This window comes from Sciurus vulgaris, assembly GCF_902686455.1.
Source record: "Sciurus vulgaris genome assembly, chromosome: 5".
NCBI classification, from domain to species: domain Eukaryota; kingdom Metazoa; phylum Chordata; class Mammalia; order Rodentia; family Sciuridae; genus Sciurus; species Sciurus vulgaris.
Genome location: NC_136465.1, coordinates 118334301 through 118354880, shown reverse-complemented (window position 1 = coordinate 118354880; position 20580 = coordinate 118334301). Strand labels below are relative to the sequence as shown.

At 40.3% G+C, this 20580-nt stretch overlaps 2 protein-coding genes and 1 pseudogene across 3 annotated transcripts; 2 read left to right on the top strand and 1 right to left on the bottom strand.

Moving 5' to 3' along the window:
* Positions 1–784: 784 nt before the first annotated feature.
* On the bottom strand, positions 785–1723 carry LOC306661107 (olfactory receptor 6C4-like; the record flags this gene model as incomplete). Its single annotated transcript, XM_079139911.1, has 1 exon — positions 785–1723. One exon carries the CDS (start codon positions 1721–1723, stop codon positions 785–787), a length of 939 nt encoding a protein of 312 aa, XP_078996037.1.
* Positions 1724–7000: 5277 nt separating this feature from the next.
* On the top strand, positions 7001–8471 carry LOC306661106 (transcription factor-like 5 protein; annotated as a pseudogene). Its single transcript has one exon. The product of its transcript is annotated as a transcription factor-like 5 protein (transcript).
* Positions 8472–13329: 4858 nt separating this feature from the next.
* Positions 13330–16183, top strand: LOC306662394 (vasculin-like). The gene has a single exon (XM_079142046.1). It carries the CDS (start codon positions 14555–14557, stop codon positions 15884–15886), a length of 1332 nt encoding a protein of 443 aa, XP_078998172.1. The 5' UTR covers positions 13330–14554; the 3' UTR covers positions 15887–16183.
* Positions 16184–20580: the final 4397 nt, after the last annotated feature.

Genomic DNA, 20580 nt, shown 5'->3' with positions numbered 1-20580 from the left:
CCCAGTTGTCCTCCTTCAGTGCTCCGGCGGGGGGAGGGGTGTCTTCGTCGGGCAGCTCTACTTCACAAAGTTCCCTGCGTTCGGGACTACTGCCCCATCCGGGATGCCTCCCCAACGGGAGAGACTCACCCGGCTGCTTTGAGTTGGTCCCAAGTCTCTCTATATCTCCTCTTCTTGAGTCCTGAGTCCTGGAGCAACATGAAACGCAGCCACCTTCTAGTCCGCCATCTTGAATCCCCCCATACTCCAGTCTTAATGGACCTTTTCATTGTCAACATTGCCTAAGATTTCTCTTTTCCTGGGTCTCCCTTTTTTCAAATGAGACAGCCAGAAATGTCCTTAAGGATACTCATGACACCTAATACTGTACCATACGAAATACTTTCTGTAGGAGATGGCAGAACAAGGCCATCTTTAGAGTCATCAAAGGGAGAAACTTCAGAAAAAAAAGCTCTTTGGAACCTTAGAAAAGGTATTCTGGTGGATTAATTTTTAGAATAGGTTATGAGTAATCTCTTTTGAGAAGTAGCCAGTCATTTCTGACACAATGTATTTACAAATTTTTGATAATAAAACAATTACTATTACTTTTTCAGTTCTAGGCATCCTAGTGAAGTTATTACCACTGAGCTCCACACCAGCTCTGATAATTACTGATGAGCTCAAGACCTCCTTGTGGGGAAGTCAGACTCAATCATTCTGCTGATCATCAGATTCATGATGGGCAAAATAGTTTTTAGTCAGTTATTTTGTGTACACAGTATAACATTATTATTTTCCTCTTTTATTCAAATGAATAAATATGTACAATTTTTCTGGCCATTTCCATGAAGGCTTGTTTTACCTGTTTATTTCTCAGAGTGTAAATGAATGGGTTCAGTAAAGGGGCAACTGAATTACTGAGCACAGATACTCCCTTATTGAAGGCAACTCCTTCTTTCGCTGAAGGCTTTATGTACATGAAGATGCAGCTTCCATAAGACAGGGAGATGACTATCATGTGGGAAGAACATGTGGAAAAGGCCTTTTTCCTCTGCTGAGTAGAAGGGATCCTCAGAATGGTCCTGATGATGTTTGTGTAGGAGAGGATCACCAGCACCAGGGTGACCCCCAATGTTACAAGTGCTAGGATAAAATCGAACAGTTCCAGTAGACTTGTGTCTGAGCAAGAAATTTCTATGAGGGGTCCATAGTCACAATAATAATGATTCAGTACATTGGACCCACAGAAGTCTAGCTGACTGGTCAAGATAATTGGGAACAAGATGATCAGGAAGCCACACAGCCATGAGCAGAGAACTAGCTGGATGCAGACCCCGCTGTTCATGATGGTGGTATAATGCAGGGGTTTGCAGATGGCCACATAGCGGTCATAGGACATGGCAGTCAGAAGACAAAACTCAGTGGCCCCCAAGAAAATGACAAAGAAATACTGAGTAAAGCAACCAGCAAAGCTGATAGTCTTAATCCCAGTTGAGATGCTGAATAGCAGCCTAGGCGTGAAAATGGATGTAAAGGAAATTTCCAGGAAGGAGAAATTCCGGAGGAAGAAATACATGGGAGTCTGTAGGTGGGAGTCCAGCAGTGTGAGGATGATGATGGTCAGATTCCCAATGATGCTGAGCATGTATGTGAGGAGGAGGAATATGAAAAGGATAATCTGAAGCTCTGGGATATCTGTTAGTCCCAGTAGGATGAATTCAGTCACAGAGTGGTTTTTCATTGCTAACTTCCTAGTGCCTGTGAAGCTGAGAACGAGAAAAGGGAGTGTTTAGAAGGAGAGCAGAGCTCAGAAATATTGAGCAGAGGTTTAGATTCCCCTGGAAACTTGTTTTTAGGAAATTCCTTTGTCTAATCTGACCCAAAAAGAATGTCTCTTTTTCTCAGTCTGACCCTTCTCAAAATCTACTTAAAAATTCTTTCCTGGAGCCTATGTGTGAATCTATCTTCTAGGTTTAGAGCAATGTCCACCTGGGTCTCCTGAATGTATCATTTAAGTTTTAATTATGACCCCTTACTTCTCACTTGGCTTTGCTATGCTCTCATCACCATAGAGACATTCTCCTGTGATTGTATCAGGTTTGTGTTGTCCTTTACCAGTCTTAATGCCTGGTGATTTGCTTTATCAGAGCCCTCTCTAACATTCTGGATGCTTGTTCAACCCTTTTTCTCTGATTAGAATTCCCAATCCATTAATGGCATTGTAAACCACTCTTTTCATGTGTGCTAGTTTTTGTGCCTGGGAGTAGAGTCCAAGAAAGCTTCAAAATATTGAACTATGTATGAATCCGTTTTTACAATTTTTTAAAATAATGGAAGAACTACAGCAGCTATTTGACAATTCTAAGATGTGTTTTTAAAATAACTGCCTTAAACATTATGGGTCCTTTGTTTCATGAATATAATCCCTGAGACTTGGGTGTTGAAGCAGGACTCCTGCTAGCTCAGTCCAGCCTGGGCAACCGAACTACACTGGATACATAGAAAGAAATGTTCATGTGACCTGGATCTCCTTTCTGTTTTTCAGGTGAAGGACATCGTTATCACTCTGTTATAGGAAATGAGGGAGGAGCTGGCCTTAAGGGCTGATAAGGTTCCTTCCAGAGAAGAACCTGCTGTGGTCAAGGATCCTATGGGCACTTGTCTTGTGTTGTGATCTTCCAGAATCCTTGAAACCAAAGACCCTCAGGGTGCCTTCTGAACTGGGTGCTTATCTGGAACAAAGCAGGTCCTTCCATGCCTTTGTTCTAACACGGCCAAGCCAGCCAGCAACTGGGAGTCTTGGGCTTCTGAAGCATTATCTGTTCACTAGCCTTTGGCGTTAAAAAAATTTTTTTTTAGTTGCAGGTGGACACAATAACCTTATTTTATTTACTTATTTTTTTTTTTTACTTATTTTACTTATTTTTATTTACTTATTTATTATTTTTATGTGGTGCTGAGGATCAAACCCAGTGCCTCACACATGCTAGGCAAGTTCTCTTCCACAACCCCAGCCCCCTAGCCTTTGACTTTTGGAGCACATTTCTGCTTTAGTATTTAAACATTCACATTCATATTGTATAGAAATTCCAGCACAAATCCACAGAGATGATTGTTCAGAGATATAAATTTCATCATTATTTAACAGTCAAACTTTGTAAGCAATAACAATTTCATCAATAGGTAAATGAGTAAATAAATTATGATCATTTCTATTGCAGAAGAAAATGGGAAATTTCTATGGTGATTATATGAAAGAGGTTGAAGCCCATTAATCGTATTGTGATTTTTATCTGTGTGTGCACAAACCAATGACTGGAAGGATACCTGATGGTCAGGCATAGTAATTTTGGCATCACACTGCATAAGAAGAATGAAAGACTCTTTCCCATTTACTTCAGGCTTACTTGATCATTTAAAAATTCATAAGCAAGCCTAAGTGAGTTTTCTAGAACAAAAAAATCATAGTAGGAGAATTTTAACTCAGATGGATCATATAATTCATAACCATGGAAGGATAACATCAATAATCTGTATACATACTTACTTTTTGACACAGGAAAGATGATGAGGGATTTTTATCTCTGGAGGTTATGAGCATCAGCCTGAGAAATCAGATGTGCATGAAAAGGTGGAATGAAATATCACATTTTCTTCCTAATCCGAATGGATGCCCTGTTTGCTCACAAAGCATTCAGGCAGGCTTCTTGGGCCCTAGTTAGAAAAGAAGTCATTTCTAGCTCTTCTTGCATTTAACCAATTGCTTGCTCTGCCCTTCCTCCATTGATTCAAATCAGAACTCTTCCTGTAATTCCTTAAGAGGGTGGCTTATTAAAATCATGCAAGATTGGGGAACTTCTGACTCTTTGATGCCTCATTTTCTCTTTTTCGCCTGAAGATTGGTAATGGACTTCGTTACAATTTTATACCAGTTTCAGTGATGCACATTTCATGTAGTTTAATCAGCAGAGACATTGGGAGATAAATTATTGCCCTGGGACCTAGGTCCAGAAATGTTAATTAGCCACCTGTAAAAAATACAATTTTGGCAATTAACTTTGAAATGGTAGCTTGGGAAGATGTTCCAAACAGTCCCACGAGGAAGCTGGCACTGAGCATCACTAAGAGGGTCAAAACCTTGTGGGAACTGAAGCAATGAATGTGACGATAGTGAAGAATGAAACACGAGGAGCTTCTTGAGCATCTTACCTGAGCGGGGCAGAGTTTTAGCCGCATCCATTGCTCTTTTCATTTCATTCTTAGGCCATTTGGAGCAGTTGTTATTATTAGGCTCTTAGCTCACCTACTCATTATGTGTGTGACCTTCAGGAAATCACCTAACCTTCCTGTGCAGGTTCACCTCATAGTAGTTTTCAGATGTGGCAGGCAGAAGGTAAAACTCAGTGTCCCCCTTCAAAATGGGAAAGAAATACTGAGTGAAGCAACCAGCAAAGCAGATGCTGAATAGCAGCCTTGGGGTAAAAGTGGATGGAAAGGAAATTTCCAAAAAAGAGAGATTGTGGGAAAAGAAATGCGTGGGATTCTGGAGGTGGGAGTTCAATAGGGTGAGGATGACATTGTCAGATTTCCACTGATGCTGAATATGCAGGTGAGGAAGAGAAATGTTAAACATTACAACTTGTACCTCCAAGGTGCCTGTTAGCCCTAGCCAAATGAATTCTGTCAGAAGGATTTGGTTTTTCAAGTTTCACCTTTGTTGCCTGTGAAGGAACAAAGCAATGAAGTCAGTGAAGGACAGGAGGGCTGTGGTACCTTGAGGAGAGGCTAAGATTTCATGTTGAATCAGTTGAAGTGTGTTATTTATGTCAACGTGAATCGATCATGATATTCTACTGGCTAGGGACTGGCTTTTCACAGAACAGTTTTCTTGAATTCTCATGTTGGTAGATTTTTCTCCATGGCTCCTTTTTAGGATTTTTCATGTACTTTCTTAGCCTACCTTCTAAACCAATGCTTAAGGTAATTTCTCCATTTGCTGTTTTTATTTTCTCTTTGACCATATTCTCTTTTTTGCTCTTTCATTATATTTGCTAATGTGGCAGTGATGAGTTCTTTCTATCACTCTCTTGCTGTAAGTGGAAGAAGAAAGAGTTAAAAAAGCTGAGGAGATTTCAAGGGGGAATCAGCTGTACCATTAATACTGTGGTACCTAAAGATCCCCCAACTTCCATTTGAGGTTTTGAATTTATACATCATCATAAATGATATCATCAGTCTCTCTATTTGCTGCTGGTTATTGCTTTCCCTCAGGTCTGAGTTCTTTCCTATATGGTTTCAAGTAGAGGAACAGATGATATATGTTCAATTGGATTCCGGCTCTCACTGAGGTTTATTAATAGCTATGTAATTTTGCTGTGATTAGAAAAATGTAACTGTATTCAAAAGTTGCAAACCCCTAATCCGCATAAACACAGTTATCTCATACTACACAAAAGTGCCAAAGATATACATTGGAGAAAAGATAGCTTCTTCAACAAATGGTGCTGGAATAATTGGAAATCTATATGTAATAGAATAAAATTCAACCTGTATCTTTCACCCTGCAGAAAACTCAACGAAATATGGATCAAAGACCTGGAAATTAGACCAGAGACCCCGACCCTAGTATAAGAAAATGAAGGCCCTACATCCCAATATGTCATCTCAAGAACTGACTACCTGACTCCTAAAGTACACGAAGAAAAATAAAAAATAATAAATAAATGGGATGGTATCAACCTGAAAAGGTTCTTCACAGCAATGACACAAGCAAGAACATGAAGAGACACCCTACAGAATGGAAGTAAATCTTTGCCACCTGCATCTCAGATCGTGTGTTAATTTCCAGGATATACAAAGAACCTAGAAAACTTAACACTGAAAACCAAACAACCCAATCAATAAATGGATAAAGGAACTAAACAGATATTTCTTGGAGGAGGAAATACAAATGGTCAACAAATATATGAAAAAATGTTCAACATTTGTAGCACTTAGACAAACGTCAATCAATAGTACCTTGAAATTTCATCTCACTAAAGCTAGAATGGCAATTATTAAGACCACAGGTAACAATAAAAGTTGTCAAAGGTGTGGGGAAAAAGGCACACTGGTACATTGATGGTAGACTGCAAGTTGGTGCAATCACTCTGGAAAGTGGAGATTCTTCAAAAAGAACCACCATTTGACCCTGTTAACCCACTCCTAGGTATATATTCAAAGAATTTAAGATCAGCATACTGTAGTGATGAAACGACATCAATGTTTATAGCAACACACAATTTACAATACGTATGCTGTGGAGTTAACCTAGGTTTTCTTCAAAAGATGACTGGTTAAGAAAATGAGGTATTGATACACATTGGAGTATTACCCAGCCATAATTAAAAATGACTTTTTGAAATTTTCTGGGAATTGATTGACTACTGAATTACATGGAATAAGTAAAATTCCCCCCAAACCAAAAGTTGAATGTTCTCTCTGATAAGTGGAAGCTAACCTCAATGGGGACTGATTTGGGGGTGTGGATAGAAGTTCAGTGGAAAGTAAGGGAAGGGAGGGGGAAAAGGAGTAGGAAAGATAGTGGAATGAATCTGAAACAATTTTCCTATGTACTTATATGAATACAGCATAGTAAATCACACCATCATGTACATCCATAAGAATGGGGTCCCAAATAGAACAAGATATATTCCATGCTCTACACTTTTATAAAAATGAATTCTACTGTCATGTATTACTAAAAGAACCAATAAAAATTCAAAAAAGAAAAAGAAGTTCAGTGGATTCAACAAAGGGGAATGAAGGGAAGGGCAGGGAGATAGGAAAGGGAATGACAGTGGAATGAGACTGTCTCATGCCTAGTGCATGCATGAGTCCACCACAGTGAATCTCAACATCCTGTACATCACAAGCCTGGGGTCCTACTTAGAATGACATACATTCGTGTTCGATTGGGCAGCACATATGCTAAAACTGGACCGATACAGAGAAGATTAGCAGGGCCCCTGTGGCAAGGATGACGTGCAAATTCGTGAAGCGTTCCGTATTTTTCTTGGGGTTGAGCTTCACGACCACGGACCTGAGCCTAGTGGAGATGACGGAGGTGGAGTACACGCAGCTGCCGCACATCCTCCACTCGCACGTGGAGGCGGCCGGTGGCGAGCTCGAGGCGCGCCTCCGCTCGGCGCCTTCGGCCAGGGCGCGGCGGGCGGGCTGGCCCTGGCGTCCCCCGTGTACCCGGTGCCCGGCCCGCTGCTGGCGGCCGACGCGCCCTGCCTGGGCCGCGTCGACTTCCAGGAGCTGCGCGTGATGCTGCTGGGCGAGGCGGGCGCCGCGGAGCAGACGCCTGGCGGCGCTGAAGGGGCGCGGGCGCTGGTCGACCGCGAGGCCAAGGAGGGCGTAGGCGCCGCAAGGCCCGAGGGCGCGTCCGAGGCGCGGGCCAAGCCTAAGGGCGCGCGTCTGCCTGGAGGACCGCTTCACTAGCACCTCGGCCGAGCCGCCGCGGGCGCGCGGCCCCGAGCCCCGGCCCCGAGCCCAGCGGGGAGCTCAACAAAGTTCTAGCAACTTGGGTTCTACGTTGGAAGCTGCCAAGCCCCAGGCCGTTGGACTGCCCCGAGCGTTTTCCTTCTGTTATCAACAGGCAATTGAGTCCACAAAACAGACTTTAGGTAGCAGAAATAAAGCTTTGCCGGAGCAGGTCTGGATTAAAGTGGGAGAAGAAGCGCTGCGTAAACAAGCCATAAATAAGAGGAATCGGAGTAGAAATCGTCAGTTGGACACAAGTGCAGAACGACGAGCCCTTGGAGAGATTCAGAATGTGGGCGAAGGCTCCACTGCTGCACAGGGTGCCTGGCAGTCCTCAGAGCCCTCGCAGCCAACCCTAGGGGAGCAGACCCAGAGCGGGCCCCAGGGAGAAAGGTCTTAGCCTCGGGAGAGGCAGAACCCGATGGAGCGAGACAGGAGGCGCGGAATCCGCATTTGCTGTGATGAGCTGCATCTTTTAGTTCCCTTCTGCAGTGCGGAGATGGGTAAGGTAACGACCCTTCAGTGGACGACGGCGTTCCTGAAGTACATTCGGGAAAGACATGGGGACTCTCTTAAAAAGGAATTTGAGAGTGTGTTTTGCGGTAAAACTGGCAGAAGGCTAAAGCTGGCCAGACCGGACTCCTTGGTGGCCTGTCCTGCGCAGGGCAGTCTGCAGAGCAGCCTTGCAATGGAGATCAAGTGACCGGACTGAACAGGGACCCTGGGAGTAAACAGCTGTTCCTGCGACCCACGCACCTGTTCCACCACCTGGAGCTCCACCCTGACCTCCTGATGTACCAGGACCTGGCTCAAGTCGATAGGACTCCAGTAGGGACTTCAGGAGCATTGTGTAAAAGTATTTATCTAGAACAGAGCACTTCTCCATTAATGTCCATTAATGACCTTTTGGGGATGAAGACATCGTGATAATGAGTAAGTCATTTTTCAATTATCTGTCTGATTCCATCATGTTTTTTTTAACATGATAAGTTGGAAAATTAACATCCTTGCTAATTTCTTTAGTCTTAAAAGGTACATTTCTTTTTACTTATTTTATTTACATTTTAAATACGCCCCCTTAGCAATTGGAAGAAGGTAAATTGTTCTTAACTACTAGTTTGGAAATTTTATTTCATTTGTTATATCATTCCCCCTTGTAATTATTTAGAGCCTCATGTATTCTGTGTTGCAAAATACAGTACTATTTAAAAACTTTTGCCAAAAATTTTCTAGAGACTTTCTTTAAAGCTATTTTTTTCCCATAAAATTAAAATATTTTCTTGGTAGCTTGCTTAAATGCCCACATTTTCATATTGCCAGGCATTACTTTGCTTCTACTAAACTGAATGTTTGGGGAAAAGAAAAGAATAACATACATTCCATGCTCATATAATTATATCAAAATGTATTCTACTGTCAAGTGTAAGTAAAAAGAACCAATACAAATTGTTGCAAATATCATTTAAGAGTTTTTAATGAAGAACTTGAATGAATGGGGGCTATTCACATCGTGCTTTGAGAATTTGTGTAACTATTTGTATGATAATGATGAGGAAGAATTTTCTGACTATATAACTATTATGATATAATTGTACTTAAATTTATGTTCAATTGTATTTTTCTTTTATTTGACATTCTTCATAAATCGTAAATTCTCAATTCTTTCTCACAGACATTTTTCAGAGATAACCCCCATGCATTGTATTAATCATAAGCAAAATTTCTCTGGCTTCCCATGCTCCTTTTCAAAAGTGTCAGGTGACTGTTCTTGGGCCAAAGATCAGTTTCCTTCTAAGTCTTGAAAACAGAAAGCAGTAAAGAGCATTTTTACCATCTAATAAACTAAAGAGCATTTTAGTGTACATTATTTGTTTATAACCATCATAATGACAAATAATAACTAGCATTAATTGAAATCTAACCATATGCCAAACCTTATCATTATTTGATTTGATTCCAATAATAACCCATTGAGGTAGGTAGTATTACTGTCTGCATTTTGTAGATAAAGAAACTGAAGTTTGTTGAAGCAGGCAAATTGCTTCAAATCTCACAGTTACTAAATTGTGGAGCCAGAGTTCAGACCAAGTGCCCTGGACCCTGTAGTCTAAACTTGGCATCCATGGTGTGCTGATTTCCATCCTCATCCAGAGCCAGAGGGATTAAGGCTGTTAGCTCAAGCTAACAATGAGACAATGTGGATTAATGACATGCTGAGGATAGAAACTGAAGCTTGCAAAGTGATTTGGTCAATAGTCTATTCTAAATAGAATTAGAAGAATTTCAAATTCTAATTGTAAAGTGCATACCAAACTAGATTTGCTTTTATACTTTTTGACAAATTTTTAAAACATTGATTACATATTAAAAATAATTTTGAGTACCTTCCGTGCCCACACAATGTTGTTGGTTTTTCTCTTCCATTATCTTATTAACTTCTGCCTTGATCCAACAGCGCCTTCCTAAATTTCTCTTCTTTCTCTGGACTTTATGATGCATGTCTTTCTGTTGTTTCTCAAACAGAGTCATTGTTCAGAAACTGTCTGCTTTAGTTCCAAATCAGCAAAATGGTCCCTGCTTACAGCCTTCTCTTTCCTCTCAGATGGAGGCTTCCATTTTTAAAAAATGTATTCTTTTTAGTTACGTAGGACACCAGGATACAGCCTGACATTATCTCAATAGTATGGAGCGCAACTGCCCATTCAGTCCCCAGCACTTCCCCTGCCCCCCTCCCTGCATTCCACAGATCTTCTCTTCAGTCCATTTAGAGCTTTCCTCTTCTTTTATGAATTAATGTCCTGTGGAAACACCTGATGGTGAGACCCACCATGCCACACGCATGCACACACATGTGGAAGTTCTGTGAGATTAACTCCAAGGTTCTTCCCTTTTCCTGCTCCTTCCTCCTCCTCCTCAGTCCCCTTCATGTACTCTACTGCTCTTTCCTGTATTTTGGTGAAATTCCCTCTTATCTCTTTTTTCTTGCTTTCTCTCTTACTCCCCCACCCACTTATTTTGAGTCAGCTCCCGCAAATCAGAGAGAACATTGAACCTGTGACCTTTGTAGAGTGCCTTATTTTACTTAGCATGATAGTCTCCAGTTCAGTCCATTAACTCACAGATGCCAGTATGTCATTCTTCTTTATTGCTGAGTAACACTCCACTGTGTATATATTCCACATTTTCTTTGAAGGGCACCTAGATTGTTTCCATATCTTGACAATTGTGAATTGTGCTACTATAAATATTGATGTTGCTCTTTCGCTTTAGGATGCTGATTTAAAAAATTCGATGGGGTCATATGGTGGTTCCATTCCTAATTTTTTTTTTTTTGACCATGAGTTGAACTCACCAGTACTTAACCACAGAGTCACATCTGCAGTCCTTTTTTTATTTTGAGACAGGGTCTTGCTAAGTTGCTTAGGTCCCTACTAAGTTGCTGTAGTTGGCTTTGAGCTTGCAATCCTCCTCCCTCAGCCTCCTGAGAGCCGCTGAGTTTACTGGTGTGTGTGCCTGTTTCTGGCTCTTCCTCGTTTTTTGAGGAATCTCCAGAGTGCTTGCACTAATTTGCAGTCCCACCAACAGTGTGAGTGTACCCTCTTCCCCACAACCTCAGCAACGTTCTTGATAATTGCCAGTCTGATTGGAGTGAGATGAAGTGTCCATATAGTTTTTTTGCCTTTACCAAGATTTATTACTTGCATAAGTTTTTTACCTGTGTGAATATTTGTACATAATATATATATGTATATATATATATATATTTGTTTTTCAAATGAACTAGGAAAATTGAAGGCTTTCCCACATTTCTCAAATTCACAAGCCTTTTCTCTATTATGAGTACTTTCATGCATAGAAAGGAAAATTAAACAGTACACATTCCGGGGGATTTGCTTTTCTGGGTAAGTGAAATGCTTTGAAGGCAACAGAGAACACTTGAGTGAATATCTATCCATCCATCCACACACACATACTCAACTTTTCTGAGTACTTTCATGTCATTGAAGGTGACTGAGAATATTAGATGATGTGTCAAGTTTTTTGTATTTACTGGGATTTTCTCCATACAACTACTTTTAGGATTAAAACAGAATCCCTCAAATGGAAGACATCTCACACTATCTTCATTAATAAGGATTCTTTCCAGTATGAGTTACTTGATGTTTTAAAATGTTCCTGTGACAAGTGAAGGATTTGTGACATTGTTTACATTCAACTTCTTTCTAGTATGAGTTCTTCCATCTCTGTGAAGATTAGCAGACATAGTGAAGGCTTCCCACATTGCTTACATTCTTAGGGCTTCTCTCCAGTATGAATTTGTTTGTATTGCTGAAGAGAAAAAGAATGAAGGCTTTTCCACATTGTTTACATTCATAGGACCTCTCTCCAGTATGTTTTCGAAGGGAAGAGGAGAGAGTGAAGGCTTTTCCACATTGTTTACATCTGTAAGCCATCTCTGCAGTATGAAATCTTCGATATTTTTGGAAATGCCAGGAACAACTGAGCTCTCTTCCACATATCATACATCCATATGATCCATTTATGAACACTTGTGAAAGGAATGAAGGATTTCCTGTTCTGTTTAAGTTCATATGGCTTCCTCCACACTCCTCATCCTCGTTTGGTTTGTTTGCAGAGTGAGATACCATGTGCCTTAGATCTCTTCTGGGATTTGTGTTCTGATCCTCCCATTTGTCTCCTGTAGAAGCCAGGTTTCTAAGGATTTTCTGTATCACATCTCTGTGGAGGTTCTTCTGGGAAGGATCCAGCAAAGCCCACTCCTCCTGGGTGAAGTTCACAGTCACATCCTCAAAGCCCACTGAGTTCTGTGGTGGACACAGCCCAAGTCAGTGACACTCAGCAGCTGTAGGAGGAGCCAATCCTCTCAGCCCCAACAGAAGTTCAGAGGCAGGAGCAACTGTTTTGGGCCCGTGGGGTGACCTGCCGTCCTCTTGAGGGACCTCACGGGACTTGCGGGGCACACAGGCTGCACAGAGTCACCAGAGACTTCGGAGCAGCGTCCATGTAGTTTTGATTTGCATTTCCTTAAGCACCAGGGATGTTGAACCTTTTTTCACGTACTTATTGACCATTTGTATTTCTTCTTTTGCAAAGTGTCTATTTAGGTCTTTCCTTTTAATCCCCTTCTTTTTTTGTTTAGTTATTTTCACGCTTCTAATGTCTGAATTATAATTTCATTTTAAGTCCCATATCTTTACATTTGCAGAACAAGTGTTTTGGACATTACCTCTCAAATGAAACTTCATATATTTAAAAATTCTCAGCATCTTTCTACACTGTCATAAAACCTCTTTAATTTTCCAAATTCCTTGAGAATTTTTTTTTTGGCAAAATATGTAAGGAATTTAATTTTGAAAAACATCAACTTTAAAACAGCATCTTGTTAAAAATGACAGTATTGTAATGCTAAGTTCTCTTAGCTGCAAGTCTAAAATGTTATTAATAGACCACTGACTCACATTTAATTTTCTGATATTTATCTATCTTCAACAAAAAAGAGGATCTCTAATGTATTCCAGAAAACTTTTAACTAGAGGATAGTCCAGTTATTTCATGGTCATTAAGTTCACAATATAGTAATTTTTTTTGTTTTTAAAGTTCAATTCTCTTTTAAGTTATTAAAAATAATGTAGCGTTAAGAGCTGGATGCAGTGGTGGCCACCTTTAATCTCAGTCTGTGGAGGACTGCATCAGGAAGATTTCAGGTTTGAAGGTAGCCTAGCAACTTAGAGACCAGTATGAAAACCAAAAAGTTAAAAAAACGGGTGGAGAGGGCAAAAGGGGATTATTCAAAGTACCGAAAACCTCCTCCCGGGATCGAGCGCAGTGGCACCCCCAGGCCAGGGACACCTCTAGTGGGGCAGAAGGTGATTGGATTATTCAGATATGAAGATCATCTTCTAGGTTTTCTGTAAAAGGCCCCGGATATTTCAAGTGGCCATTTTGGAATTACAATGTTTTTGGATAATTTTGGATAATTTTGGATAATTTTGGCAAGAATCATCTCTGAAGTGACTTGATAGTAGTGAACCGATTCAACAAGGTACTTAAAGAGACCCAGGCATTTCTTCAGTATTTTGGTTCAAACGGATTATATAACTGGTTAAAGTATTTCAGCTGGTGATATTTTTGCCCCCCCCATCCTGTTGTTGTTCTTCAGCCAAAACTGTTTAAGATATGTTTGATTTGTGTACTGAGTAGTTTCAGCAGCTTCAAATTACTGTTTGAGTATTGTTAAAGTTTCATGGCAGTTTATTTTTACCTTTATTAAAACTTTTAGGAATTTTTGACCTCAGCCCTTTTCATGTCACAATGGGACAGCTTTTCTAAATGAAGACATTGAAAGAATACAGAGCTTTTTTCTTTTTATCTTTTACTTACGTGGAAATTTAAGATGTTGCAGTTTTCCACCAGCATGGTAGTATTGAGATAGCTATTTGTGTCTTTTTATGTGCTGATGTTTAGGAATACTCTTCAGATGTGAAATTTTCTGTTTGTTTCTGCTTTTTGGCTCATAAATTGTATATTTCATCTGGAGTGGATAAATACAACAGTGACAAGTACATGGAATAATAAAGAAGACTTTGATCTTAAATCCGAGGAACTTGGCTAATTCTGGAGATAGCCATATGAAAACTTTAAAACAGAAGTATGGGTAGCTGACTTGAAATAACTCTATGTCAAATAGTCATAGGTTAAGCATCTTCAAAGAACTTGGGTATTATTTCAGAGGATACAAAATAAAAAAACAAACTGGAAAATATAAAGATTACAGAGAAAAAACCAACACCTTCGTGGCCAGTTCTGTTGGAATTTGGACTTGCCATGAGGTGTTGAAGCCTTGTTTCACTGAGTTGGAGAGACTGGACCTAAATGGTGCAGCATGACTTTGCTCCAGCCTGGCTTAAGTTTCCTACTCCACCATCATCAACAAAGTCATCATTGAATTTTGAGAAACATTCTGAAAATTTTTCATGGACGGAAAATCGTTATGATGTGAATCGTCGAAGACACAACTCTTCGGATGGCTTTGATTCTAGTATTGGATGATCTAATGGAGGTAATTTTGGAAGGAAAGAAAAAAAATGGATGGCGTACGCATGGCAGAAATGGTACTGAAAACATAAATCATCGAGGAGGATACCATGGTGGAAATTCTCGTTCTCGTAGCAGTATTTTCCATTCTGGAAAAAGCCAAGGACTACATGAAAACAACATACCTGACAATGAAACCGGAAGGAAGGAAGATAAAAGAGAACGCAAACAGTTTGAGACTGAGGATTTTCCATCTTTAAATCCTGAATATGAGAGAGAACCAAATCAGAATAAATCTTTAGCTGCAGGTGTATGGGGCCTACACGCCCAGACACACACATACCCAACCAAAAAAATCTCCCAAGCTCCTCTCTTAGAGTATCCTCCGAATCCTAAGTCTAGAGCTCCAAGGATGCTGGTCATTAAGAAAGGTAATTCAAAAGACTTACAGCTATCTGGATTCCCTGTAGTAGGAAATCTTCAGTCACAGCCAGTTAAGAATGGAACTGGTCCAAGTGTTTATAAAGGCTTAGTCCCTAAACCTGCTGCTCCACCTACAAAACCTACACAATGGAAAAGCCAAACTAAAGAAAATAAGGTTGGGACTTCTTTTCCTCATGAATCTACATATGGTGTTGGCAACTTTAATGCTTTTAAATCAACTGCCAAGAATTTTAGTCCATCGACAAATTCAGTGAAAGAGTGTAATCGTTCAAATTCCTCTTCACCTGTTGACAAACTTAATCAGCAGCCTCGTCTAACCAAACTGACACCAATGCGCACTGATAAGAAGAGTGAATTTTTGAAAGCATTGAAAAGGGACAGAGTAGAAGAAGAACATGAAGATGAAAGCCATGCTGGCTCAGAGAAGGATGAAGACTCATTTAATTTGCATAACAGCAATAGTACTCACCAAGAAAGGGATATAAACAGAAATTTTGATGAAAATGAAATTCCACAAGAGAATGGCAATGCCTCAGTGATTTCCCAACAGATCATTCGGTCTTCAACCTTTCCACAAACTGATGTTCTTTCCAGTTCACTTGAGGCAGAACACAGGTGGTTAAAAGAGATGGGCTGGCAGGAAGACAGTGAAAATGATGAAACATGTGCTCCCTTAACTGAGGATGAAATGAGAGAATTCCAAGTTATTAGTGAACAGTTGCAGAAGAATGGTCTGAGAAAAAATGGTATTTTGAAAAATGGCCTGATCTGTGACTTCAAGTTTGGACCCTGGAAAAACAGCACTTTCAAACCCACAATTGAGAATGATGACACAGAGACAAGTAGCAGTGACACATCAGATGATGATGATGTGTGAAGGATTTCCTGACAGCTTTAGAATTTTTAGTGTGATACATCTCTCATGCAGTTTGGGGTGAATTGTAAAAATGAAGAACTATAATTTATGTGGTGAAATACCCCATTAGAAGATGATTTTTTTGGGGGACTTCAATATGAAGGAAACCAAGAATGTTGTGTTGGGCTATGTTGAACATTATTTCTTTGTAAATGAATGATGTAGAAATGAGGACTTTGGTTGATCCAATATTGACTTTCTTCATCACTGCAGCATTTCTCTGACTAGCAATGTGACGATGTAACAAATGAGATTTTCTCATTTAATAATAAAAAATTGTGTAATGTTTAAAACAAAAAAACAAAAAAACAAAAAACGGGTGGAGATATGGCTCATTGGTTCAGTAGTACTAGGTTGAACCTTTTTCAAAAGAAAAAAATAAGTAGTGTGTTTTATATTTACTTTGTTTCTTTACTATTTCTAGCAATCTTCATTTGTTAGTGCAGATCCAAACTTATGTCTGGTGTCAAGTTTCTTTTACTTGAAAGACTTCCTTTAAAATTTCTGACACCATACATTTTTTGGCAATGTATTTCCTACAGTATTTGTTGGCTTCAAAATGGTTCATTTTGCCTTAATTTTTTTTTTTTTTTGTAGTACTGGGGATTGAAAGCAGGGCATAGTGCCCTGTGAGCAAGCACTCTCCCACTCAGCTGTACCACCAGCCCTATTTTGCCTTAAGTAAGAAAGATATTTTTTACTGGGCACAAAATTGTGGGTCAATAGCCTATGTCCTATAAGTACTTTAAAGCTGCCCGTCTCTTGTCTTCTGGCTCATATAATTATTTTGTAGAAAAATGCTGAATTTTTATATATTTTCGCTTTGTATGTAATTTCTTTTACTTTTCTTTGAAAGACTTTAAAATCTACTCTATTGATTTTCATCAGTTCGTATGTATCTAAGTGTGAGTGTACGTGTGGTGTTTATCCTGTTCTGCTTTTGGCAGAGATTCCACTATTGTTATGTTTGGAACATTTTTTGACTATATCACTGCAAATATTTATTTCCCCTCATTCTTGCTCTCTTCTTCTGGGACTCATATTGCATATATTTTATAGTATTTGATCTTGTGCTATGATGCTGGAATGGTCTTTCCTCCAGTTCAGTTTTTTATCTTTGCATTTAATTTGGATATATTCTCTTGATTTATCACTGATTCTTTCTTAAACTGTGTCTAGTAGGCGTATGAGAAATTTTTATTTCTGTTCTATCCATTATAGTTCTAGCATTCAATTATACTCTTAAAAAGTACTTTGTGTTTCTGCTGGTTTCCAAAATGTTCATGCATGTTTTCTCCCTTGTTCGCTAGATCCTTAACATGTTAATCACAATTATTTCATAGTTCCTGTCTGATAATGTGAGTATCTGTCAATCTGAGGATAGTTATATTGATTGGTTTATGTTTTGCACAAGAAATTTGCCTTAGTTGTTTCTCTTTATTTTTTTTGGATTTTATACTGTATTTTATTTCAAGTTGGACAACTTTTATAGATGAATAGTTACAGGTAAGTTGTATCCATGCCCTGAAGAGGGATCAAGGAGTCTAAGAACTAGTTAGTAGCTAACTGTGAGAGCCAGGGGGACCGTGTGGTAGCTTTCACGGGGGAATTTATCTCCTGCAGTGTAAGGACAGATAGAGTTGAGTGACATGTTGGTCTATTGTTCTGGTTCTTGAGCTCCAGAAATCTCTGAATTCTTAGCAGGGCAGGTGTGTTATGAAGCTCAAGAACCTGATGGGGGGAAACCTAGGACTGGAGATATGGAAAAGGGACATCTGGATGGGTGTCTGAGTATTTTCACAGTTTTAGCCCTTATGAACAAGTAGAATTACAGATGTGACTCACTCTTCCTTAGTAAGAGATAGGTGGAAGTTGTTTCAGAGGTTTATCCTATGCAAGAGAGCAGAGGCTTCCTCAGGAGCTCTTCCCATCTCCTTTCCTAGATGCTGAGCTATATATATTAGGGTGAAACCCCATATAGTGTAGGTGGAGACATGGCAGCTTAATGGGGAGGGGGAGGGGAAGAATCTATACAGTGAAAGTGTTGTAATCACCAGACAACTTGTCTTGGCTGGAGTGAGAGGTGTAGTCCTGGGCGTATATATTGTTTAGGGGTCAGGCATGTAAGACTGGTTGAGCTAGAATTTATGGACATGGGAGGCATTCTCAAGGTGTGGGATTTAACATGTGGGCAAAGACCTCAGTTCATGGCTAGGGTGTCTTGTACAGCATGGAAAAAGTAATACCCAAAAGCACTGATGTGAAAATACCTTGTTTCCCTGGAAGGGAAATGACAAAGGAATGAGTAAAGGTGTCCGATCATAAGCGTCTCCAAAGATTTGTTCCAGGGGAAGCCCTACGTTCTCTAGGGACATGAGGACTGGGATTGTGAGAGGGGCACCAGCATCACTAAGGTTCACTGGTGGCTCTCATTCACCAAGTGCGATGGTGGGAGAGAAGGATGATCTTGGAGCTGTGTGTGTTAATATTCTTGGGGGTGATGAGGCCTGAAGTGTTAGATGCCAGGTTGATCCGCTTAAGCACAGAAGCCAGGGATCTACCAATCCCAGAATGACTGGCAAGATAAGAGGGACATATAGAGACCTTTGATGCAGGGAACTATGGAGAGGGTCAATAACCCATGGATAATCTTCCCAGAACCATCTTTAAATGTGTCCTCCAAACATCAGGCAAAGCTTTGTCAGTTTGTCACACTTGAGCTCTTGTTGAATTTTTATCATTACCAATTTTGCTTAAGATTTCACTTTTCCCGAGTCTCCCTTTAAATGGAGTCAAGATGATTGCATTTAAAATTTTTCATTCTGATTTCATGACTCAAATAGGACAGCCAGTGGTCCAAGATGGCGGACTAGAGGGTGACTGCATCTCCAGTCGCTCCAGAACCCAGGATTCAAGAAGGGGAGGCATTGAGAGACTCGGACTAAAATAGAGCCTCGGGGTGAGTTTCCGCCACCCGGCAAAGCGCTGCCCAGGCGGCAGGTCCGAATTCGGGTGGCTTATTAGAGTAGGGCAGGACAGCTAGAGTCTTCCCCAGGTGGCCCTGCACACTCTGGTGGTGGGCTCCTCCCACAGGGCCAGTTCTCCAGCATCTGGGAGCAGGCCCCCCAGTGAGAGCCTTTCTGCACAGAACCAAGCTTCAAGTCCCTGAACCAGGGCGGTGAGTGCCTGCCCACAGGTTGCTTCAAGGACCAGGACAGGGCAGCCAGGGACTTCCCCAAGCAGCCCGCAGCCCGGCTCCGTCCGGCGGGAAGCGCCTTTCCAGGCTATCTTCTCGGAGCAGACCCCCCAGTGAAAGCCTTTCCACACAGAGCCAGCTCCAAGTCCTGGAACCAGTAGAGGGCTAGGGGCAGCTTTCCTTGGAAGCACTGCATTATCAAGTTACTCTAAGACTTCAGGATACTGAAGGCAGGAAGGTGATACACTGGAAATCTACAGGGACACTATAAGCCAATAGAGGAAATCTGCAATATCACAGAGTCCCACTGACAAATGAACATTATGAGAAAACAAGGGAAGAAAATGTCCGAAACAAACCTAGATACTATATCAATAAAACCCAATGACAGCACAGCAGAAGAAATGTCAGAAAGGGAGTTCAGAATGTACATAATTAAAATGATCAGGGAAACAAACGAGGAGTTGAAAGAGCAAATGCAGGCATTGAAGGAGGAGATGAAAGAGCAAATGCAGGCATTAAATGATCGCACCAATCAACAGTTAAAGGAGCAAATAGGGGAAGCAAGAGATCATTTCAATAAAGAGTTAGAGATACTGAAAAAAAAAAAAAAACGAAACAGAAATCCTTGAAATGAAGGAAACAATAAACCAAGTTAAAAACTCCATAGAAAGCGTAACCAATAGGATAGAACACCTGGAAGACAGAACCTCAGATAGCGAAGACAAAATATTTAATCTTGAAAACAAAGTTGACCAAACAGAAAAGATGGTAAGAACTCATGAACAGAATCTACACGAATTATGGGATATCATGAAAAGGCCAAATTTAAGAATTATTGGGATCGAGGAATGCTTAGAGAAACAAACCAAAGGAATGAACAATCTATTCAATGAAATAATATCAGAAAATTTCCCAAATCTGAAGAATGAAATGGAAAACCAGTACAAGAGGCTTATAGGACTCCAAATATACAAAAATACAACAGACCCACACCAAGGCACATTATTATGAAAATTCCTAACATACAAAATAAAGACAGAATTTTAAAGGCTGGGAGAGAAAAGAATCAGATTACATTGAGGGGGAAACCAATAAGAATATCAGCAGATTTTTCAATCCAATCCCTAAAAGCTAGAAGGGCCTGGAACAACATTTACCAAGCCTTGAAAGAAAATGGATGCCAACCAAGAATCTTATACCCAGCAAAACTTACTTTCAGATTTGATGATGAGATAAGATCCTTCCATGATAAACAAAAGCTAAAGGAATTTACAAAAAGAAAGCTGGCATTACAGAACATTCTCAGCAAAATATTCCATGAGGAAGAGATGAAAAACAACGATGCAAATCAGCAACGGGAGGAACTAGCCTAAAGGAATAGCCAAATAAAGGAGAAACCAAATCATGTCAAAAAACAAAAATGAGTCAAACGACTGGGAATACAAATCATATCACA

Coding starts and splice junctions, on each gene's coding strand:
- LOC306662394 (XM_079142046.1), top strand. CDS start 14,555: ATGGCTTTGATTCTAGTATTGGATGATCTAATGGAGGTAATTTTGGAA.